At 41.1% G+C, this 25,623-nt stretch overlaps 1 protein-coding gene and 4 non-coding genes across 10 annotated transcripts in view; all 5 read right to left on the reverse strand.

Moving 5' to 3' along the window:
* Wge (BAH domain and coiled-coil containing protein winged eye) overlaps window positions 1-25,623 on the reverse strand; it is a 153,044-nt gene that overhangs the window by 32,443 nt on the left and 94,978 nt on the right. For all 6 annotated transcript variants that reach the window (XM_076789790.1, XM_076789789.1, XM_076789788.1 and 3 more), the window contains 4 exons: window positions 20,265-20,480; window positions 15,954-16,079; window positions 7,244-7,525; window positions 4,565-4,936 (listed from right to left, as the gene is read on the reverse strand). In XM_076789790.1, the coding sequence (XP_076645905.1) occupies window positions 4,565-4,936; window positions 7,244-7,525; window positions 15,954-16,079; window positions 20,265-20,460 (976 nt within the window). In that variant the 5' untranslated portion in view covers window positions 20,461-20,480. The remainder of the gene's footprint in view (window positions 1-4,564; window positions 4,937-7,243; window positions 7,526-15,953; window positions 16,080-20,264; window positions 20,481-25,623) is intronic.
* Trnaf-gaa (transfer RNA phenylalanine (anticodon GAA)) lies at window positions 17,516-17,588 on the reverse strand. The gene has a single exon. It is a non-coding gene; the product is annotated as a tRNA-Phe (tRNA).
* On the reverse strand, window positions 17,850-17,922 carry Trnaf-gaa (transfer RNA phenylalanine (anticodon GAA)). Its single transcript has one exon. It is a non-coding gene; the product is annotated as a tRNA-Phe (tRNA).
* Window positions 18,188-18,260, reverse strand: Trnaf-gaa (transfer RNA phenylalanine (anticodon GAA)). The gene has a single exon. It is a non-coding gene; the product is annotated as a tRNA-Phe (tRNA).
* Window positions 18,479-18,551, reverse strand: Trnaf-gaa (transfer RNA phenylalanine (anticodon GAA)). Its single transcript has one exon. It is a non-coding gene; the product is annotated as a tRNA-Phe (tRNA).

Below are 25,623 nucleotides of genomic sequence, written 5' to 3' on the forward strand. Positions count from 1 at the left end.
TGCATCGCGCCGCTTTGAAAATGACGAAGAATCGAAAAACCGCGGACGGTTTAAACCAGCGACTTCCAAAGCCGCTGGTAGAAATTCCAGTCCGTGAAAATGTTCTTTCCAGTTACTCGGTTCTCTCGTTAAAATGTTGAATTCGAAAAACAACATACTAGATACCACATAAATAACGATTTTTATCTCCATGAAATATTTCGGTGAGAAACCACCGGACGAAAAAATGTTGTTCACACGTTCCAATAAATAAATCCTCCTCAAGCAATCTGAAATCGTCTGTTCCAATTCCGAAAAAGTTATTCTAACTGAACCCCTTGCCCTACATTAGCACTCGAATGGTGACTGTAAGGCGCCGCTAAAAATTGCTGTATCATTGTTAAAAATATTTTTCACATTATTAAATTTATTTCTATTCGATAAATTGCTAAACACTTCAGTATTGCACGAGCAAATTGCACCATTTTCGTATGTATAACATGGAAAAAAAGATATATAGAAGGCAAGGGATTCGGAAGAAACATTTTAGAGTTAAAATAGCTTCGAGTGCAAAGGGTTAATTTTCCCAAAACCGAAATAAAATTCTAGGCGTTATTAATGTACAGCTATTGAAGATCGTATAGGCATACAGTAGACATAAATTTGTCCTTGTTTTCCGAAAATTACGAATTTCAGAAAAGTTCTAATCACTGAAACCGTAAAATTGGTGGTAGGGGTTGAAGAGCGAGCGAACCACGAAGAGAGCGATGCTCGCAAGACGTTCAGCAGATTTTCCCGCTGTCGTTGGAAAATTCGTACCTGCGGGGACATTTATGCAATCGGTCGATCGGCGGAGGCAACGTCTCGCGGAACGATCGGCGAGACGAAATTCGCAACGAGGTCAATAACTGCACGAGCAACGCCGACATTAATTCCGCGAGCCACCGCTTCTATCGGGGCGGGGTGGGGGGAGACAGAGAGAGAGAGAGACAGAGAGAGAGAGAAAAAAAGGAGGGATCTTGATGGTATCGTCCGTGCCGTGAACATTTATGCCACCGAGCGTAGACTACTCGAGCACAGGCCCAAGAGAATATTTGCCTTACAATGTACACAGCGGCGGCGGCGGCGGCAAGCAACGGTGCTCGTAGCTCGCTCGGCCGACAATGAAAACATTTATATCGTCCAGCACTTTGCGACACAAAGTAGCGGGAATTATATGGCCAACGAACATCCTTTCCGCCGTGGCTTCCGTGAATTTCGTTGTCCCCGAACACACTGCCGCGGAGCTCTTTGTGTGCCGCGCTGCCGGAACGATCAGGATGACCAATAACTTCGCGAATGAAACGAGACTTTTATGGCCGACCTACAATTTGACGAGCTTTCATGAAAACTCTGTCGCGTTCGGAACGCGTCAACCGCGCGATACCGCCTGGCCTGCGTTTAATCCGCCTTTAGGCCACCGGCATAGTACACACACGGTTTCCGACGAAACGCCTGGCAAACACTGGCCGGCGAAATTAAAAGAGCACTGCCTCGCCGAGACGCTTCGCCTTAGAATACTCGACGCGTTGAGTGCTGTACCGGTCGCCTATTTCCTTGGGAAAAATATTCGGAAGATTTTCAGATCCCGCGAAAAAAAGAATACGCGAGAAAATTCACCACCGTCGTCGGATGCAATCCTGAAAATAATGTTACCTTAAGTCGAAAACAATTGGGACTATTGCTAGTTTTATTACCCGTTGTGTTCTGTGCAATTTTTATTGCGAGTCATTCTAATTTTATCAGGGTGAATTATATCTGAGGAATAATTTCCTGGTGAAGTGTGAAACTCTGAGGCTAAGCATTTCTGTTTAGGAAATTGTTCTTTAGAGAAAAGATTCCCGAAAGTCCAGGAGTAAGTTAATAGTTGAAGATTAAAGTTCGTCGAACAGTGTAATTATGAATATTGATGCACGAGAGGTGTATAAATAATAAGAAAAATGTAGGACCTATCTTCAGCTCATTTTCTTCGTAAAACTCGCTCGAAAATTCGTTCGAATTTTCTCAGATGGAATTGTATCTAAGAAACAATTTCCAAGTGAAGTGTGAAACTCTGAGGCTAAGCATTTCTGTTTAGGAAATTGTTCTTTAGAGAGAAGATTCCCGAAAGTCCAGGAGTAAGTTAATAGTCGAACAGTGTAATTATGAATATTGATGGAAGAGGTGGACGAGAGGTGTATAAATAATAAGAAAAACGTTGGGTCCATCTCCAAGTTATTTTCTTCGTAAAATTCGCTCGACGGAGAGTGACATAACATGCGAGACGAAATATCAGGCGTGACGAACACGATGTTCACGGGGGAGCGCTATAGAAATATTGGTCGAGCCCGGCCTCACGGAATCGCACGGAGAGCATAGTTTTCACGGTATTCCGTGTGATTTACTGATTGTCAGCGGAGTTTCGATAACGAAGAGCCTCGGCCAGCAAAAGTCATCGTTGCGGCCGAACAAGTAGCCCGTCGTGGGAAGCATCGGCCGAGCCACGTGGTGGAGTGGAATGAATCATGAAAACGAACCGTAAAACTGGCGTGGCGTCGGGGATACCAAAGAGAACACACCGGAGAGAGAGAGATAGAGGCGAGTCGGTTCTTACAGTAAATATAGAAGCCGGAGAATCTTGCGTAAGCACGTCCCTTCTGCTCTCTCTTTTCTCATTTTCGTGTCTCCTTTTTCACCGCGAGGAGCCTGTTCATCGGTTGCTTCCTCCTACTATGTTTGCCGCTCTTTTTTACCCCCCTATTTGAAAACCACTTCTTCTCATTTGCGTCTTTTTCCTTCCGTTCGCATTCCTTTTTGCCTCTTCTGCTTCTTTTTCTTTCTCCCCTCTCTCCTTCTCCTTCGGCCCCCCTCTCCTTGCTAGTCCTTCTCTCTCTCTCTCTCTCTCTCTCTCTCTCTCTCTCTCTCTCTCTCTCTCTCTCTCTCTATTTTTCGTATTCTCGACTTCACGATTTTTTCGCGATACCGGTTCCCCTACCATCCTCGTCGTTTCTTCAGCGTCCTCGGGCCACTCCCCCTCGCTTCTCTTCAGGTTTTGCACGTCCGAAGGAACCCGCGTCTCATCTCCTCCCCTTCGGACTCGGACAACCGACACGTTTTCGTGTTGCGGAACACCCGAAGGGACTCGCTGCAAGGTCGTCAATTGCATCAGCGTCGGTTGCGTCCGGAAGCTTCCTGGTTCCACAGCCTGCGCGCCATTTTGTCGTCGGGACACACCGTAGACGACCATCCGCGATTTTCTTTCAGTACAATCGCTCCGACGTAACCAAGCACTGTATCCTAACGTCTGATGATTTTACACGAATATACTATAACGCTCTGTTCGATAACTGACCGCTCTGCTTCTTTATCGGGCGGGGTAGTGAACGCGCAGCGGTGGATCTGATTAGGTGCAGAAATGAACACTTCTTCGTTACCGTCGAACACTAAACTATTTTCAACTCGAATATGTTGCTCCCGTTTCGGGATTTTAACTCTTGACAACTAACGACGCGTGGAGATGACCACGATAATTAGAAACACACACATAATTCAATGCTTTCGATTTAGTAATAGAAATATTTTTATCTTTTATACTATAGAAGATACTATACTATAGAATGTATACTATACTATACTACAGATTATACTATATACTATACTATACGATACTATACTATAGATTTGTTACTATACTATAGAAGATAAAAATATTTTTGTTACTAAATAAAAAGCATTTCTATCTTCTAGAAGATACTATACTATAGAATGTATACTATTCTATACTATAGATTATACTGTATACTATACTGTACGATACTATACTATGGAAGATAAAAATATTTCTGTTACTAAATAAGAAGCATTTCTCCTATACTATAGGAGATAAAAATATTCTTGTTACCAACTAAAAAGTATTTCTTCTATACTATAGAAGATAAAAATATTTTTGTTACTGAATAAAAAGCATCTGATTATGTTTGTGTTTATTCTATAGAAACGGAGTTATATTTGGTTATAAAGTTATATTTGGGTGTTGGATTTCTCAATTGTATTTTTTTATGGTAATCACTTCAACGTAAGGAGCACTATAGTAAACCTCGATAAAACATAGGACACGTTTCTTCGCATTTGCAGAAAGATGCTGGTGAGCCCATAAAAATGATTTTTACGTCACGCGATCTGGAGAATTGGGAGATTTTTCGTGTACCATCGCTGTACGATAAGATACTGCGTAGGTGTACCAAACATTGAAAGTTAGGCGTTCGTGCTCTTCGGACAAGATCGATCAGCCCCGAAGAAGATGGCGAGCTAGAAACAACGCGTCCTGTGTGCTCGATCTCGTTCTGTTCCTTCAAGAGCCTCTAAGCGGTTCGTTCAGATGAAATTCGGGGTCTGATCGTAAACCTCGGTCTGGATCGTTAAAAAGCACGTCACAGAGGAAGAGAGAGAGAGAGAGAGAGAGAGAGAGAGAGAGAGAGAGAGAAAGCCGGAGAAGATGGAACGGAGCAGAAACGAGAATAAAATGAAAGGGAAGAAGCGGGAAGAGACGGGCGTCGTCTATACGTACCACTGTTCCTGCAAACGCAGGGCTGCCTAGTTGATTTGTTCTCCAGTTTCACCGGCTGACCTTGACTGGGCAGGAAGGCCTCTCGTTTCTTGCCGATGGCCTGGACGACCTGGTTGCTGGTGGCCTGGTCCGCTGCTCCCTGCATCACCATGGTGCTCGTCGTCGAGCTGGTCGGGCACGAGGTGCCGTTCACAGTGACCGAGCATCCGGTAGTCGAACCTGTCGGCGACTGATACTCCTGGAGGACCACTCCCGTCGTTGGCACCACGTTCCCCGTCGAATTCGGCGACGAGAAGCTGTTGATCGTCAGGGTTGGCGCGTTCCCGGTGACCAGTGACAGTTGCGGCGAGAACGCGTTCTGATGGAGACCACCTGTTCGCAAAAATTTGTTTTTACTCGTCTCGATACGATCGTCCGGGAGAATCGTCGAACAGCGGTCGCTGGGCAATGATCGATCAGTAGATTCGCGCGAATATCAAAGATTATTCGAAATCACTCATCGATCTCAATTATTGAGAATCCCGTTGATAAGCTTCCGGCAGATAAAGCGATGTTAGGGTTGTGCACATTGAATATTTAGATTAGTAGCGTTCGCACATTTGTAGCAAGAAAGGCAAAGGATTCCATTGGAATAAATTTGCTCGAAATCCGAGCAAATCAAGTTCCTTTCTCGTGCATTCTTTTTGAAGATCTGTCTACCCAGACTGCGCTCGCGATACCACGAGTCTAAATTTCAAGCATCCTTTTCATACGGATCCGTTGCGTACTATAATTTTCTGCCTTCTGCTATCCGCGAGTTTTCATCCTACCCTTCGTTCAAACGCGCGGAGAAAACTTTCGTCTTGCAGCGATTCTCCTAATTCTCGTCTTACTACTTTTCCGCGTAATCAGCCGTACCGTTCTATAGCGAGCTTGACAGTCGGCGTTACTCTAACAATGTTATGTCTATAGGTAGTTCTCGAGTAGTATATTTTCTGTCTCCTGTTATCAATACTATTTCACCTTTCTATTTTTCTGCTATCCATACTTCACAAGTTAGTTTCACAAGTTAGTTATAACCCTCTTGGTTTCATTGGGACTCAGGTCCATTTTGACCCGGAGTTACGTGAACGTCTCAAAAATTCTAAAGGTTTAATAGCTATTTATTATATTAAATCCTATAGGAGCACTAATCCCTTGCCATTTGCTGCTAGTAACGTCTAGACATAAAAATTAATTTTGGTTAAACTTCACCTAAGGAAACTAGACATTTTTGACCTTTTTTTATGCAATCCTGTAGATCTTCGCGAGAAAATGCCGAAAATCCAAGTTTGAAACCTAGGAGATCACTAGTTCAAACGTTATACGTGAAGATATGCGATTTTTAGCGTTTTTGACAGCTAAGTGCGACGCCATGTTGGTATTCAGTTTCCTAAGGTAAGCCATTAATTTTTCTTCATTTTATAGAGCATAGCTTCAACATTGATCTCAAAGAAGTAGGTTAAGAAATATATAAAAGAGAATTGGTACCGTAAAGGTTCGAACGGGTCTATTTATGGCAGTCGTGACATCGTCGAAAGATTTCTGAGTTAGATTTCCAAATTACTTCTGATTACATCTCACCCACGTGTAAAACCTATGTGTACCTCCATATGTGTACAGTATGTGCCTGCATATATAAACGTTTTCTAATGCTTTTTATGCAGCCGTATCACATAACCGCGATATAATAATGATAATACGTTACACTGAATATCCTCGACTAAATATTCCAGCAATTTTTCCCCCTTTATTAAAAGAATATTCCTCGCAAAAATTGCGAAAAAGCTCGAATATTTAACTTTCCTCTGATCACTTTTGAATGTTGCGTACACAATAGACACGAATGCAAATTAAAAATAAAAGCGCTGTGTGCCAACAAAATGTACAGAACCATTCGACACGGCCAACATTGTTGGGTTACTGGCAAAATACTAACAAAAAAAAAATCCAGTTCGGTAGATTTTTCAGTTCACTGAAAATAAAATCCAAAAGATTTGTTATCGACTAGACAGAAAATGATAGACAGCGTTCGTTTGTTACATTGTTTTCGAATTATATTTTCTAGTTTACAAAGCACTATTTTCTCTATTGTCTGATTGATTTTATCGCTTCGTGTATGAAGCTATCTACACACAAATTGTATTTTACCCCATCTTTTCTTAACTCATTTCGATCTGCCGCGCCGTATACGGCGCAGTTCATTAAAAAATATATATTAACGCACTCGCTCAACTTTTGAATATGCATGAGCCTGCTACTATACCATACATGGAACGGGTAATTGCAAACAGCCCTTACATGAATTAACTCTTGCTGTACTTTTACGATGATTTCCAAACCTCCTCACTTATATTCATCATAAAACTTCCGTTAAATCCCGATTGAATTAGACTCGGACTAACTTAAGCGAGGCAGCCATAATCATTCGACTGACCAATTGCAATTTTTTAAAAATTTCGTCACGTAGTAAATTGTTCTTCTGTAAACTAGTTGTTCTAACTTCCCGAAAAAGTCCAAACCGTGTGGACCAATATTAAAAAAGTCTTTCCAACAATTTACGTGCATTATGGCGAGTGACAATGTCAAAAATGCTTCGGGTGGACACAGCCAGTTTTGACACTGTACAATTCTCTTCAGCGTCGGTCTCAAGATACTCACCATGGTGCAGATGATGCAGACCAGTCAGGTTCAGCGTGTGCTGCGTGTGTTGCGTGTGCTGTGTGTGTTGTGCGTGATGCAAACTGCCGACGTTCACACCGACACCTTGAAGACTGAGCGCCTGTTGACCCGGAGGAGCCAAACTGGCCAAATTCTTGGCCAGTAGTTCGAGCTGCGTCACGGGGACAGGGCTGTAGGGTGATCCGGGTGGTGGCGTGGGAGCACCCCAGGTGTACCCACCCACACCGACCCCGACGGCAGCGGAAAACACGCTCTCTGAAACTACAGAATCCAACAATTAATCAATCGGCTGCTCCGCCGACCCTCTGATCGAGAATAAGGCGACCCTCTGCGTCGCTATAATCGAATCGAAGCTAATTCTTCCAATTAGGGGGGTTCGTCCGAAAACGAGGGTGCAGCGAAAGTCAATCCCAAGATTTCCTCATGCAACCGTTCCTACTTTTCCCATTTCCCGAACTGTGTCATCGGCAGGGAAAATGTTCTGAAAATGACTGTTTCAAACTGCTACACAGGGTGAGTCTAGTAACACTCCAAATAATCGGAAGTCATTTGTTATAAGGCACAATTTTTCAAATGTTGCATGGTTTCCACGGGGACATACAGTGCTGTGCTCTGTTTCGTCTGACCTTGCTTCTTTCGGTCACCTCCAGCTTTTTAAACGGAATGCCCAATATCTTTTCTCGAATCCGCATGAAGCACCAAATTCTGCGCAAATAAGTACTACACCAAGTAGAGCTTGGAATTAATAGTTGCCGAGATATTGGCGAACTCATTTCATTCTTTAATCATAAAAAACCGAGCCAGAAAAATCTGAAGGCGACCCTCGTATCTCGTTAAAAAAGCAACGTAACGGAAAACAGATTGCAGCACTGTACGTCCCCCTGCAGAGCACGCGATATTTGTTTAAACATTTTTTCGGTTCAACGAATAACTTACGTCATGCTACGAGACTCACCCTGTATATCTGTTCTGATTGAAACAGTTACGCAGAACCGAGATAATGTTATAACTGTTACGAGGATATCGGTCCTTATATCGGTGAGACGAGATATTATCGGTTCTCGAGAACCATAACCGTCGCTGATATAATCCAGAACCGATATCTTCATAACAGTTTTTAACAGTTCATAACTGTTTTCAATCCCTGGTCATCAGCCTCTGTGGCTTCAAGCTTTGCGGCCTTAAGCCGTATCCACACCGAAGACAAAAATCCAGCGACTTTCTATTGCCGCTTGTTGTATTCTATTGTTTCTTTTGTTGTATTCTCTTGTTGAATTCTTTTTGTACATCAAACTAAAAATTGCTCGTTGTTGCGTCAGTGTGGACAGTGCTTTAGACTCTAAGCTCACGTGTCTTTCGCGTTTTCATTTTGACCCGTAGTCTAGTCATTGTAGCATAAATACGAAATTCGTGTGAGTCTGATGGATGTCCAGACATACATGAACAGTGTATTGATTATTATCTCGAGTTGACATCAAGCAGCAAATTAACACGTTGTCAGCCACGTTGATCATGTGTGACACAGCTCTTCGACTATCTTCGAAAATTAATTTTGTTCGTAATAGATACAGTGATTTCTCTATATATGTCGCCAAGGCCTGGACGTTAAATGTCGCGGAATTATCCCCACTACCGGGGGGTATACCCCGCGAGGGACCTCGAAGCACGAGAGGCCTGGGACGCCGAGGAGTGTAAACATAACCGGGTATGGCTCCTGCACGATACATGACGCTGGCAGGACCCGTGTTGTTGACAAATATCGAGAACTCACTGTACTAGTGAACTCTAGTAGATATCTACTAGAGTTCAAGGAACGATCTTTATCTTTAAGGGTCTTGAACCCTACATTTTTAATTACAGTGGCGAAATTATTTTGACCTTGTGGCTCTTCGACAGCGTTGAAGAAAACGAGGATTAGATTAGAGGAAGGACGACGCGAAGGGCAGTAAAGTTTCTAACAAGCGGGAATTTTTAACTGGACAAGCCGATCGCCGGATCGCTAAGAGATCGCGCAGTGGCTCCGCGGGAAAAACATGACAGAAGTTAGCTGGCTTGAGTGGATCTCGCGAGGATCGTTCCGACTCGGACTTTCGATCGTAAATCAGCATCCTCGTCCGGAGGATCGTTCGTGTCTCTGTACGTGCCCGTAGAAGCTCTGTAACCGAAGCCCCTGCCCCCGGTGGCTTAAGCCGCTTGCGTTTCCTGATTTCGCAAACGGCGACAAGTCCCATCCCCCCACCCCTACTTCACCCCTCCCCCCTCCCCGACTTCATCGAATATCCACCGAATTTGTATGAATATTAAAGTTGCCGAGTGACGCGTCGCCCGGCGGGCTTATTGAAATTTATCGCATTAGTTGTTCGCCGTTTTCGATAAATATGCAATAAACGGACGGCAGACGGATAAATGGAAAATCCATGCAAATTCATTTAAATTGCTCGGGATAGCCCCCTCGACGAGGGGAACGAGAAACGGAGAAAGAAAACTGGACCAGTGGAGAGGGAAATGCAACTGATCTTCTTTTTTTTCTGTTTTCGACAACCGTCCCTAGGCTTGCTATCCTTTTGCACTAATCCGCGGAACGCTTCCGTGTTCGCAGATTCGTGCCTGATGCGATCGCGTTTTCTTCCGTCAACCCTTTGCTTCGCGATTCTTTTCGCGATTGTTTGCAGGTGCAGCGAGTCCAGGAAAATTCGAATCGCAGGTCGAAAGAGTTATGGGAGTTCTTAGTCGGTTTTAATTGAAACAGGGACCGTAGAATTTTTTTGAAAAATATTTTACTGGTACATGTTCCGATGCGAAGTGACAAAGACACGATTTTATTGATTTATCAATTTATTTGAGCGTGTATTAAATATGAAAAATAGTACTCATACGTTAATGACATTTAAAAAAGAAACATTAATAAGATGACGAATTCCTTTGCATTTTTACGTGAATTCTAAAAAAATTAAGTATCATGACAAAGAATTGGAACACTTTTTCATCTTTCGGTGACGGAGGTAGACATTGCCAAAAGCATGTTTTTAATATCTTCGAAAAATCCGTTATTGTTAGTGGAAACATTTTCTACATTAAAAACATGAGTAATTACGTAGTTTGAGTTAAAATAAAATTGATTCTTCAATAGAAGTTTATGATTTGATATTGTAGAATACAGTTTCGGTATTGTATTCTACACGCTCTAAATGAGAAGATAGATCAAGAGTTTATATATTAATTTTTAAAAAAATACATTATCCGTAACAGAATGTGCGCTCACTGGCATGAGGTATTATGCAAAATTATAAGAATAACTCCGTTTGCTCGAGTGCACTCACCTGTTCGTTCTGCGATCGATCCGCAGCATGAAAGATAAGAAATTCGATAAATCTGAGAAGGCGATTCGAGGGGAGCTGCAACATCGTTTAGCCGGGGAACGGTGTTCGAAACGATCGGAACGAAAAAGAAAAGGAGCGAGACACGCGCGTGTGCCGGAGACACGCGAGCGGGTTGCGGTTCGTCCGCGCGGATTTGCATTGTGCCGGGGATAATTGAAATCTCGGATTCGCGGTCCGAGATTCGATTTTAGACAAGCCGAGGCGCACTGCTTCGAGACGTACCGCAAAGTAAATCCCAATTGACTAAAAAAAAAAGACAGCAGAAACTTATTTTCTAAGTGCTGGAATGCCTCGATGTATGTGAGAGAGATGCACACGATATTTGTGAAAAATTTGAACCCCTTTTGGGGGCCCGGAAACGCGATCGTTAACATAACTTTTTTTATAAAATTTTTATAAATTTTTATGGAAGTATTACCAACGTACTTGTGACGTTTTTTCCGGTTAAAATGAGTCCCAACACGCGTACAGTTTTGTCTCGAAAAACGGCAGTGGTCTAGGATCGGTTGCTGCCGTTTCTCGGATCAGGGTACCTATTCGGTTTCCCTTTATTCTATGAATTTGTCGGCCGCGCGGCGATATCTTTTGTTGCAAAAGGATAGATTACGAAGACGCGTCATTTTGTAATAATAATACATCATTGACGGTATTTCCCCGATCTCCCTACTGTTAAAAATTAGACGTTCGATATGCGCCAACCTAACAGTGAAAGCGTCCGTCAAATCCGTCCAAAAGTCAAGAGCCAAGACTCCGTAGACTCGCGATAAGGTAGAGTAACTACGTTACCGACACAAAAATAGGCGAAAAATGGTTTTACGTGCCCCAACTTTTCGTCCTTATATGAGAATATTTTTCGCTGGGAAAGGGCTCATTCGAAAGAGGAAGGTTCAATCTAGCGCGCGCTGGTCATGGAGCTGACGAGATTGTGCAGATAATTGGTAATATAAGCGTTAGATGTAGGCTAAAAATTGACGATGCGCATGCCGTGGAATCCAAGCATTTTTATACCATTGGACGAGTTTTCTGTGGGTGAAATCTCCGAAAATATCTCTGGCTACAAATTGAGCAATATTTTATTTTGATCTTGAAAAAGTCATGTGACTACCCTTGGCTCTTAAGGGGGCCGGCAGGCATTTGGCCTTGACTGTCACGCTATATTACGCTGTGCCTTTTTTTCTAAACATTTTACGTATTAAATAAGTAAGTAATCAATTAAAAATGCATACCACCGTGTTTGTACATGTCTTTGCTACGTCTGTATAGAGCCTTTTTTTCGATACGAACACTAAATCTCTCGAAATTAAGAGAATCTCTCAGCGGCAGCCATCTTGTGACGTCATACTTGCTTCAGAATTCGAATTTTCTGCCGAATATTACAAATTACTCCAGGATGAGGTAGAAATTCGCAATTTGGGCTCCATACAGACGTAGGTTGGACTTTTAGGAAACACAATTGACCACTTCTAAACTGCTCATTGCAATATTGAAGCGGTAGTTTGAAAAGGTTTTGACCCTTGCATACGTATATGGATTTCAAACCATGCCGGCCCCCTTAACGACAGTGACTACACATCGGTGGAACGGTCCGCGAGTTACCCTCGATCGCGAATCGTTCGAATATTCGGGGGAGCCGCAGCGAATTCGAAACAGCTCTCGAAACGAATGTAACCGATCGGGTCGGGGGCACTGCTAATCCGTCCGCAGACTCATCAAACTAATTAGACCCGTGGTAAACGTGATTCGCGCGCGTCCACCGTGCGGAGCCGGCGAATTCCTGGGCTGCCACGAACTATCCTCGGACTCCGGTTCGGTCCCCGCTTGGCAGTTTTTCTCACCTCGAAAGGTGGCCTGGTCGGAGGCGGCGCGTGAAGGGACCCCGGGCCATTCACGGCCCCCCGTCCGCACCGGGGCACAATGGCACAATTATGCAATTAAAACGGGGTAAATGAGGGGCTCGGGTCGAGGCGAGGGGGGTTAGAAAAACTCTCGGGCCAAATAGAATTCCGTCGTGCACGGCGCGGCGCGTCCTGGCCAGCTTCTCCTCTCGCGTCGGTCATCGAAAAAGGAGGAAGGGGCGAGATATCCAGCCGGGAATCCAGCCCGGAGGTGTTGAAGAGGAGGGAACAAGGAAGAGACGCCGCGATGCTCGAGAACGCGAGGGTGGCGAAGCATCGTCCGTCTACTTTCTACTTCTCTTCTCGTACGCCCCCTAACGACCTCATTGTCCGAGGAGTAACCCAAAACGACGGCTAGCAAAGCGCGCGCGCGCGCGCGAGAGAGCACGCTCTTCGCGTGAGAAGAAAAGAACCGAGGAGCCGAAAGCCGCTCGAAACAGAAAGCCGGCCTCCGCGTGCTCCATAGCGTCACAGATCACCGATCTAAATGGATCAGCATCGAGCTAAACTTTGTTTAACACGTTAAGCACCGAATATAAATCCCAAAAATTCCCGCAAAAATCAGAGTTATTCAACTAACACGCGCACACCGTGCCACGTGGGTCGCGCACGCCCCCTGTTGCATTTTCAATTTAGGCAACTTGAAATTTTCGCCTTTCTGCATCATACGCTGAATTTAATAGGTAAATTTAAAGATTTTCCGTGTTTTTTTTTTAATACTAAACCTACCGAGCACAAATAATATAAAAATGAAACGTCTCATAGTAGGGAGACGATTGAATTTACTTAGACTTTGTACGATTTTCATTATAATATGTGTTTAAATAAAGAAGTCGATTACTATCAGTCAATTTAGTATGAAAACGTTTTTATAATTTCAATAATTGTGACATAGAAAACCAGTCACTTTGACCGCGGTAGGTTTAGTATTAAGTAACACATAAATCTCAACATTATTCATCCAAGGCAATGTCTTTTAATGATATCTCCAAAATAACTAAATACAGTTGCGTTAGAGAATAACATGAAATCGTTAAAATTTTAAAACTTTCCCGCAAATTTTGCGCACATTATTTTCTCACTATTTAGGGGGATGAGTCTAGAAAAAATCTAAAATCGAAAAATAAGGACCACCCTAATACGTATCTTTTTGGGGGGCCGTGTTATTTAAAAATCGTGTAAAAAAAGAACTTATAATTGAAATGAATCGTCGCAGTTTGTAGGTTCACTTATGGGGTTGATGACGCTGATCGCTTCTACGTAAATGACACACGCGAAACCAGCACGAAACGCGCAAAATTCTCTGGTGCAATCAACGTGCAAAAGGCTACAGTGTTTACTCGATACATGTCCAAAACACGGGTCTAGCCAAGGACATGTATCGGCCAGGAGAAACGATTCTGAACGTAGAAAAGGACAGCTAAGCTCTAGAGGCCTCGGTTCATGGCTCCTCACGGGGTACACGGCAGTGGGGATAATTCCGCGTCGTTTATCACCCAGGCCTTGGCGTCGTATATAGAGAAATCACTGTACTTCGGTCTGGTGACGTTCGTGTGCTGTTAAGCGAACGGCTGCCTTTAATCCGGTACCACCATGGAACAATTTATTATGTGTAGCAGGTCTAATTTAAACAAATATTTTTATATTATTTTCAGGCTGTTAAACACATTAAGAAAGAAGATAAATTTCTCCGTCACTCCAGATAATACAGAGTAAACACTGTAATTAACTTGATCCGCAGAGCTTGGCTTCGTGCACGAATTAACTTTTCGTTCTAAATCGCCGTGACCCGTATATGGGAGCGCGTTAGTTTTTGGTAGAATAGTATTGTCACAGAGTAGACGCGATAGTTTCCACATGGTGGCCGGTTGATACAGCTTTTTCGCCGACTGACAAATTTTCTGACAGCGTCTTGGAAACGTACGGGCTTCCGACATCGTAAATACGAGACAGCGTTAGTTGTCGGGGGCCGGGGTTTGATATACGACGTGGTCGCAGACAGAAACAGGACCTTCGTGTACGGCCGATAATTATCGAATAAAGCGTACGCGGGCGTCGCTCTTCAAACTTAACGCGCGGGCAGCAAAAGGTCGATACTTCCCGGGGAAATAAATTAAAGACAGGGCCAGCTGTTCCCGTGCCGCCGTGGCCGCGCGGTGCCAGAAGTCCCGAACTTCTTCGTGGCAGCTTCTCGAAGCTGCTTTATGCCTGGCCAACCCGTCGAACACGCGCGTGCCAATAATTTGTCCGGCGCGATGCAATCTAAATAAAATAATATACGCACCCCGACAATAATGATTGCCCGAGGCCGGGCCCCGTCACCTGCTGCAGCTGTTTACCGGATAATGGGAAATTTTCGGGGGAAATTAAAGACAATGGCACAACCTTCGTACTTCCCCCGATCCCGAAACTAACGCGACGAATAAATTCTGTCGACTTTCGACGCGATAACGAAATTCAAAAGGAAGAACGGATGATGTGCAACTTCATGCAAATGTAGAACCCCATATGCGCAATTATTGGAGCCACTGCACGAAAGCCGTAAATTTTGACCGCCTGACTTTTCCCGTTTTTGGAAGGTGAAATACTAAAATATAGACTGCGGATCTTTATGGAAAATAAAAACTTTCTGCCTGAATTGCAACAGACTGGAGCGAAATAGAAATTCATTTTCTTTCTTATAGATTGAAATTTATCTAATGTTTTTACTGTTTTAAAATACGCCTACCCATTTTGGCCATAAATGCATAAAATCCGCAGTCTAATGATCATCAAGTGTGTGCAAAAGTTTTAATCTTTTTCTACCTGTTTATCAGAAAATTGTATGTATACAGAAGGCTTGTGTGCTTGTTTTCTATGTTCCACTTATTCCAATTATGAAAACGGGCGGAAAGTCAAAACAAACGAAAAAAGGAGATCCAAGTACCAAACAAATAATTTGAAAGTTTTACCAGGTCATAGAGAATTAATTCGAGATTGAAAAAAAAAATCTACAATATATGCCTTTGTGCTCTCGATGGTTGCCCGTAAAAAATTAGCATACAGGATTTGCATAAAAGTCCGCGGGCCCGTGATAGCACGCAGACCTCAGCGAAATAAAGATTTGAATAAAGTTTAACGCCGTACGTGTGTTGCCGCCGCGAACAAAATAAACCCGATAGTACTACAGGGGAATAAAATTCTGCCCAACTTTCTGCTCCATAAATTGATATCTAGAAATAGCGAATTTGCATAAACGTCCGGCCGTTTACTGATGTGAACATTTATTTGCACGACGGTCGCGGGGGGGGGTCTCGATAAAGCCGGGCGAAAAACAAGGCGACGCGTTAGGAACGTTGGGGAGGAGGGAGGGGGGTGGAATGTAACGAGTATAAATAAAATATTAATGATATTTATAAATCGTAGTAAACTTACCCTTGTGTGTTGTCGCGTGATAAGCTCGTGCTGGCGTGGGTGGACCTGGGGTGGCGGGGGTGGTCGCGACGTAACTACCCCCGCCACCCCCAGGAAATAACGAGTACAGCCCGTAACGACTCACACCTGTAACATCGTAAAAGTACGAAATTGACTTTTTATACCTTGCACGCTCATACTGATTTACAGTGGTGCTCCACATCGATTTTACTAAATCTGTGACACTTTTTAATTTGCACCACCCATCCCCACTCTTTCCCATTCGAATGAGCACAATGTCTATTCTTCGCCTCCATAGCTTCGTGGCTACATGTAAGAAATTTAGAAAATAATATATTAATAATAACAAACGTGAGAACGTTTCGTGTGAAGAGCACAAGCAGCGCTGTTATGGTTGCACAGCTTCTTTTTTTAAACAGTCACAAATCAGTTGCAACTAGTTTACACTGATCCTATTGTACAAGGTTGACTTACAGTGATTTGTTACACTTGATCTAAATAGATTATAGCCATGTAAATTATTTTTCGATTTACTGTTATAATTTTAGATTGTATCTCACATACAATATTTAATATGTTGTCATTCGAAGAATCAAATAATTAAAGTGTTTTTAATTAATTAATATTTTCTAAAAGTAATATATTGTCATTTAAACTTCCCGTTAATTATTTATTTTCACTTTTTACTGTGTGTGGAAGAAAATATTTAAATGACGTTTTACAATATTAAGTTATAAATGCACTATTTTAACGCTGAAGCTATCGAGCACAATATAATAGATTCTTATAATAGGATAATACATTCTTGTTATATATTTCCCCAAAACCATCTTTACAACTTGAATAACTACAAATAAATGATTGAAATTGTATTATTTTTTAACAATGTCTTGTATCACTATTTTATTATATTTATATTGTGTATATTTTATTTTCATTATTTTACACTTAAGTTGTATTAATGAAAAAGTATTACTTTTAAATGATATACGTTTTAAATAATTTTTATGTATTGTAAAATATCACGGTAAGCATTCAATATAATAGGTACGACTGCAGCCTTTTATATTCGAGTTTCCACGGATTACAACGGTATGGAATTTATAACGAACATTATTTTCGTAAAAAATAGATTTATTGAAATTGATTTATCGATACTGCATTTCTGTAGAAATAAAGCAATGGTAAATAAAAGGAACAAAAGAGATTTGTTAAAGCAGGATTGTGATAAAATAAAGATTTACGAGAACGTGAACACGTTCATACGTGTTTCGTGAATTAGGTGTAGCGTTTATTATGAAGACTGAAAAGCTGGGATGAATGAAACGAAAAATATACAGGAATATTAATTGATAAAATACGAATATTAAAAAAATCTTTCGTGGAGAGGTACAGTATGAAAACAGTACATGTGAGAGCTCGATGATCTCGGTGGTGTAATATAACCGTTATTATTAAAATAATAAACAAATTCGCGCTGATAAAATTAACTCTTGACAACAATGACGTTTGGAATGGTAATTCGAACAAGAAAAAGAAAGAAAATTGAAAAAAAAGCGAACTGCCGAAACCCGGGATTGAACCGGGGACATTTAGATCTTCAGTCTAACGCTCTCCCAGCTGAGCTATTTCGGCCACCGAGGTGTACTGTCGTACATGTCGTTCTTCTAGTCGGATTCCTTTGTATGAAATGAAATGGTGAAAAAAAGTAAATTGCAATAAAAACAATGAACCAGAAAAGAAGAAAAATATAAGATCACGGAAACCAGGGTTTTTTTATCGTTTTCATTAAAAAGATGAGTAAGCGAATGATTATAAAATTCAATTTTCATGCCAGTGACGTTTGGAATTGTAATTTGAACAAGAAAAAAGAATAAAATTGCAAAAAAAACGAACTGCCGAAACCCGGGATTGAACCGGGGACATTTAGATCTTCAGTCTAACGCTCTCCCAGCTGAGCTATTTCGGCCACAGGAATACGGCCTTATGCCTTAGGTACACGACGTCTGTTGAGTTTTCACACCGAAATGAAATGTACATGAGAAAAGGAAATGTTAACGAAGAAATGAAACAGAAAAAAATTAATAAGCATACCGATGATCGGGATTTTCACCGTTATTATTAAAAATACAAGTCATAAACGATAAAAAAAACATTCTCTCTTTATGTCAACGTTATTCAGAATTATAATTCGGATGAGAAAAAAAAAACTAAATGAGAAAAAAAAAACGAACTGCCGAAACCCGGGATTGAACCGGGGACATTTAGATCTTCAGTCTAACGCTCTCCCAACTGAGCTATTTCGGCCGATGAGCAGTGCTACCTTATATGTCTCTCTTCTGCAGGAATTCAGCCATAAAACTGAATTGGCCAAGAAAAAGTGAGCTCGCAAATACCTACGTCCCTTGCCATTATTGTTAAAAATACGAATAAATGGACGGTTAAAAAATGTACATCTGATAACAATGATGTTTGGAATGGTAAATTGAACGAGAAAAAAAGTAAAATTAAAAAAAAAAGCGAACTGCCGAAACCCGGGATTGAACCGGGGACATTTAGATCTTCAGTCTAACGCTCTCCCAGCTGAGCTATTTCGGCTTGTATGGGTGGCGATGTTGTATGCCTTCTTCTCTCAAGAATCGAACATTACATAAATAAAGGTTCGGGAAATAGAATTTTTATCAGTTTTGTCAACATTTGCTCTCTTGATTTACGAAGTTTCTTTGTTTCTTTCTTTAACAAATATAATTTTTCGTCTGAATAAAACTCACGTGCACGATAAAATTGATATTCGACAACATTGATTTTCATTTTTCTTTTTAGGAAACGTGCACAAATAATTTATTTCATTCGAGTTCAGACTTAGTGTTTTCATTCTATTCGTTCTACATTCTGTCAAATTGAATAACAGTGAATAATATATATTTCAATTTATTTCGAAACTATATTCGTTCAGAATATTGCACAAGATAAATTTCGAACTTCCCGTTGAAATCTTTTATTTTCCCTTTTACGGATTTAGATATATGTGCCAGATTTGTTGCAGATCTTTTTATGCGATGAAATAGAAAAAGAGAAGAAAAATCAATAATCCGGTTTTCCCCGGTAACTACCCTCTCTACGTGGCGGATTTAAGCTTGGTGCGTTCCTTTCTTAGTCAATCGAATGTTTCATCGACAATTCAATTTAGTCTATTTTTAACTCGTTAATCTAGTTAACTTTTCTCATACCGTATCACTTTCATATATCTGCTACAGTTTTTAAGATATAAATAAACTAGAAAATTTATAGTTCGAAGGGTGTCTACTTTTCAAAACCCAACATTTAAAAGTTAATACACCTTTATTCCAATTTTTTGTACACTTAAGGTTTCAAAAAAAAAAAATCGACATTTTCAAGTTATCAAAATTCTACTGCCAAATGGATCACTAATTTTAGTAAGCTGCTGACCGGTAGGAAAATATGGCAGTAAACAACAAACGTAAGCTCTTAATCTTAGCTTCTTCAAGGTACACGTTCCTTCATTTTATCACGATGAATGACTACGTATTACGGAGAAACCATTTCCCGGTATGGGATGTATGTACACAAATTGATTACTCGAAAGTACGATAAGAAAATATCTGGCGAATGATATCATACTGTTATCTTTATTTTCTATTAATTCATTGGGGATCCCCCTTCGAACCTTAACACCATTTGATAAATTTACAGAGTACAGAGCCTGGCTGTTCGGTGACTGCGAATTTAGGGACTGTCAATTGGATCAATATTGACATATTATATACTGTTTTAAAATTTAAAAATTGAAAAGAAAATTTTTTAAATTTTTTACTACAGTTGCAAGACACAGAGGCCGAGACATTTCTTTCCTCCTCTAGTGACTCCAATAAGTTCAAATAATTGACATTTTTCAATTCTTTCAATTCTTCTGCCGCCACGAGATATAAACAATTAGTAAAAATACGAAAACATAAGAATGTTCTGTAGTGTAGAATTTGGAAAGAGGAAGAGGAAGAGTAGCCGAATTTGGATCAGAAAAATTTTCTCAATTTCCATTTTGAGAAAGAAAGGTGTATCAAGAGTTAGTTACAGTGTTAATTGATTAGAAATTATGTCCTGAATCTGGTTTACCCGTATGCCCTCAACAAGAAAAATACTTACAGTATTACTAGTGGTGATAATTAACTATGATTTGTAAATTAGGTCCAACCTAGGCGCTGGTCGAAATTCGACTACTCCCCCCTATGTTTTAAGTAGAATCTTTTAAAATGGTCCAGAACTGTTTGTTTGGTTGAAATGAATGTTTACCTTGGTTGTGAGCGGGTGCAGGAGTGGCGGCCAAAGGTGGTATGCCCTGTGATTGTTGGTTAGGAACCTGATTGGATTGTGCAGGTGCTAAGGGCCATAGGGTTGCCGCCGCGGCAGGGCCGGACGTTTGTTGGGCCCGGGTACCCGTGTCGGCCACGGCACGATCCCCACTTTGGGCCACGGGAGGGACCAACATCGAACCTCCCCCTCCCGAGGCTGAAATCAAACAAAACAACATTTTATTTCACAATCAAAAACTGAAAGTTTTAATTGTTCCTATTTCTCTCGCAAAATAACCACACCCCCGCAACGGAAACCAGTTTGACAACGACACTTGCAAGGAACACTTGCCGACTTGTGAAATCACCCCCTAACCAAAAATTTAAAATTTCCTTTCTCAGGAAATCATCCCCTTCCTTAAAATACTCTTCTTTCATCCCTTAACAAAAGTTTGGAATTTTCTTTTCTGTAAAGTCACCCTTTAACAAACTTTTAGCATTTTATTTTGGGTGACATCACCGCTTAGCAAACATTTAGAATTTTAGTTTACGTTACATCACCCCTTAACAAAGTTTTAGAATTTTATTGTAGGTGACAAAACCCCTTAACAAAGTTTTAGAATTTTCTTTTTCGTGAAATCACCCCTTAGCAAACGTTTAGAATTTTATTTTACGTGACATCACCCCTTAATAAAGTTTTGGAATTTTCTTTTTCGTGAAATCACCCCTTAGCAAACATTTGGAATTTTCCTCATCGTGAACAAAAAAGAATCACCCCTTAACAAAAATGTATAGTTTCCTTTTGTTTTGTGAAATCGTCCCCCAACAGACACCTAAAATTTTGTTCATCTTACCCCGAAACAAATATTCAAAATTCCCTCTTCGTGAAACTACCCCTTAATAAATATCTAGAATTTTCTTTTTCGTGAAACCACCACTTTAACCAATTGAATTTGATGTTATTTTAACCTCGGTTATTTTTATTTGTTAAATATCGTGATTTTCGTTTTTTACATAACAGAGTATAAGGTGTGACAAATCGCATCACGCAAACGTCTTCCACTGCTTCCTCTGTCTACAGCATGTTATGTCAACAGGATACGAAGGAAACTGACCATCACGCTCGCCGGATTTGACAGAGCCTGACTTCTTCCTATGAGATTATTTCAAGGAAATGAAACAGGTTACTAAACCCCGAGTAAAAGCCCAAGATCAATATTCAAGGGATTACGTTATTGCAGTCAACGTTCGCAATGATCATGGAACATGCTATAAGAGTCCGCCTGTACATATAAAACTGAAAGTAGAAGCCATAAATATGCTTCTTCATGATTAACACATTATTGGCCGGAAACGATAATTGCTGTCTTTCATTTTTCGAACGTTGCTATCCAGAAACGGCAATTGACGTCTCTCGTTTGTCAAATGTTATTAACGGAACATGACAATTGGTATGTTTTGTTGCTCAGGTGAGCTGGGAGGTCAAATGGCATCTTCTATACTTCACTTTTTACGATTCTGGTGAAAAGCGATAAGGATATCCGTTCCATTGCATCCGGTCAATAATATGTTAATGTCACATAATCTCCATGCTTCGTACTTTGCTCTGGGAAAAGCATAGAATTGCTGACAAATAAAAAAGTTGTTACTTTAATACGAACCAGCACTTAATAACAATAGTCAACACTAGGCAAGACATTGTCAACAACAATGGTTATGGTTATAACTGGACTGAGAGTTTTATGCATTTATAGCAACAATAGACGAGTAAAAACTGTGAAGACATTAGCAGAATTTAAGAATATTGTTACCTGATTTTCGACTTCATCGAATATCTTAATTTTGCAAGTACATTTGTATAGTTATAATACTTTAATAAATGCTACGTATCTTCTTGTAAAATACGAACAAAAATACTGTCACACAGAAAAATTAAAAATTCTCTAAAAAATTCTCTCTAAATTAATCTAAACAGCAACGTACAGAAAATTAATTTGTATTCTTTAGGTGAATCACAAGATCGTGGTCGACCGGCTCGTAACTTATGGGCCACCGTGTACATCCGGAGAACAGTAACGAAAAGCTGCAGAAGGGTGGTGAACTGATCACGACGCATCAGCATGCAAAGAAGCTAGCGATGGGATCGAGTATCTTGCGAACACGTTCAAGCCTTGGCTGATTGGATGCGAAACCTCTAGAAGTATTTTAGAAAATAGTACTTCCTACAGTCGAACCTAAACTAGATTCGAAATTTCAATGAGTACAGTACTGCCTCGATAGACATATGCAAAAACTTCGAACTGTTTTGTTTCTAACTATTTTTTTGTGAATCTTCTGCCAACACAACCGTGAAATTTTTCTGATTGGACACCTCACACGTCTTGGGTCATATTTATTTGTTTCGTCCACGATACAGTAGATCCTCGATTATCCAAGATAATCAGGGGAACATGGGTATTCGGATAATGGAACAATTAGCGATAGCGTTAGATCAAATCTTCACTGATTTCAATCTGATCTTCACTGATTACAAATCGTGTTGTATATGGCTCTTTTTTGACTGAACTGTTTGCATGTGAAACACGTTGTATACGGGTAACGGGGAATTGAGATATCATCAGTTCGGATAATCGAGGCTCCACTGAATCGTGGATTAGACGGGCAAATGTGATCCGAATTGTGCCGTGTTTGGGCTCGTTTTAATCGGAAAAATGTCACAAATATGTCAGAAAAGACTACTCCAAAAGTACTCCAAAAGTACTCCAAGTAGAAGTATTCCAGGGTTCGAAATTAACTTGTATGATGGCAAGTGGTCGTTAAAACTGTTTTTGAACGGAGATGAAAACTTGTGCAATGAGACTTGGTTATTGATTTGGATAATCGAGAATATATATTGAACTTGAGAGAGAGAGAGTGAGAGTGAGAGAGAGAGAGAGAGAGAGAGAGAGAGAGAGAGAGAGAGAGAGAGAGAGAGAGGGTGCGAGTCACCGAAGGGATGGTCATGGAGGGCTCGGAAGGAGTGAAAGCGGAGGAGGGGTAGCAACAGGTCGGCAAACATAATGTAGCCTCTTAGGTGCAACGTACACACGCATGTATTCATTCTGGCGAGGTCTGCCGCGAGGACGGACATTTCCCATAATTGAACACGATTTTGAAAATTGTGTACCCCTTAGATCAAACAATTAGAAATGTGTAAGCACACAAAGCTTCAAAAAGTAGAATTAAAATGTACTTCTTCGCTTAATAACGTTGACCCTTCAAGGACAAAGTCTGCGCATTGTACTAAACCCAACGAGTGTTGCAAAATTAATTACACGAGGCCGGACTGTTATGCGCATGTTATGCCACGACCATTATGTCACCCTGGAAACCGTGCAACGTTTGTTTGAAAAATGTTCTCGCACAACGAATGACTGTGATTCGAAGTGGTCGTGTTACGCTCGGTAGTTCTAGCGTGAAGAATGAGTTTTCGCGCAGGCTCCTACGTTGCTCAAGATCGGTAAGAAGCTTCGCTGAAAATGTAAGGGGTTTCGAAGATAAGTTACTTTGATTTCACGCAGTTTTTGCGGCCGTTGGGTTGGCAGTGGAAGCGTTGTAACGCGTTCACGTGTGCAGGTGAAATGACGGGAGCGAATGTCGCGTGTCCAGAAACGCTGCGTGCGCGAATCAATTGTGAAAAGTCGACTGCTTTTGCGGGGAGAAACGCGAACGCGCGCGCGCGCAAAAGCCTGTAGGAGCTGAACGCGTCTTTGAAACCCTCGTTAACCAGTTCGGTAATAACCATCGATAATCTGTCAATCGGCAGATACCCGTTCGTTCGAGTCCGCGTAGCAATTTCAACCGGTCGGGGGATGGCTCTATTGATCGGCAAATTAGAATAATTTAAATAACTAGCGTTGCAGCTGGAAAACGCCGGTTCTCTTTCGATGTGTTAATTACCGGCGCAGGAAACATAATTCTTCCACAATGAATAGCATGCTCAATCCTCTGGGGCCCGGGTTATCCTTCATTTTTAAATGTAATTCTTTACTCCGGATAATTGAATGCTTCATGAATTTTACACGCCCTTTCGTGTGAGAACAGTTTTCATTCGCATCTACCGGCGATCATGCTTGAAAAAATATAATTTAATTTAATTCACCAGTCTCGTGTTTCTGGATATGATAAAATCTTTAATTTCTTACTGTCCCTGCTGTAAAGCGCACTTCTTTGGACTGTACGGTTATAAATGAAACGACACTTAGTAATTCAACAACTTTTTAATTAGGACCTTTCGCCCTGGCTATGACAAGAAAGAAATTCGACCGAGAAACTTCGTCAAAGCAAAGTATAATAGTTGTACTTTAAATCAAAAAGTATGTGTCTAAATAGTTATTACTAGACTGCGGATCTTTATGCAAAATTTTCTACCTGAATTGCAACAAACTGGAGTGAAATAGAAAATTTTCTTTGTTAATATGTTTAACACGTTAAATGCCAGAAATCAGTCCCACAGATTCTTACAAAATCAGTGTAATTTAATTAATGAAACCGAAACTAGAAATTTAAAATGTACTATAGGGGATGCTGTCTTAACCCCTTTGAATTCTAAAGATCCTAAATAAATTTTGGTTTATCTAGATATGTCACAATAAAAATTAATTTCTAAACCCAGTCAAAAGTGAGCGAGTTAACGTGTTAATAGGTTGAAAATGACGTAGCAGCATTTTAAAATTTGTATACTGTTTTAAAATCCGCCTACCCATTTTTGTCACAAATGCACAAAGTCTAATTATTACTGTACGTGAGATTTTCTAGCTCCATTGTGTCCAATCTGACAACGACGACGGCAGGTGCCTGAAAAATGGTCAGGCGTTTAGGATGGCAGCGAGACGGATCCTGCGTTCGAGAATGATTCGAGAATCGTTCGAGGAGGTAAGGAAAGTCGGAGACGTCAAATTTTTACGAGCACCTGTCCACCATTTCCCAGCCGCAGAGGGGCCCAGTTTCGCGTCGTCAGGTAGTCACAATTCTTACTGGCCCTTCCTTCTCGTATCCTACCGACCTGGAAACCTGTTCTACTATCCCTCCCCCAACTCTTCCTTCATCTTCTCTCTGCCGTCCAGCAGCAGAAGCGAGGGAAATTAAGAATTAGGCCTTTGTCGGAACCCTCGAGCCGTTCATCTCCCAAAAATAAATAAAACACCACCGGGGTGTAGAAATCGCTTTTCCAGGGACACCGGGTATAGGTACACACCATACAAAATCCGCAAAGCGTCCTCCGCTGGGTTTCGGTGCTGAAAAAATTATACTCAACACGTTGGCTACCGTTGTCACGGTGACACGTCCACGACCTCGGAACTTTAGCCCTTCGTGGCTCG

This window comes from Halictus rubicundus, chromosome 6 (genome assembly GCF_050948215.1).
Source record: "Halictus rubicundus isolate RS-2024b chromosome 6, iyHalRubi1_principal, whole genome shotgun sequence".
NCBI lineage: Eukaryota > Metazoa > Arthropoda > Insecta > Hymenoptera > Halictidae > Halictus > Halictus rubicundus.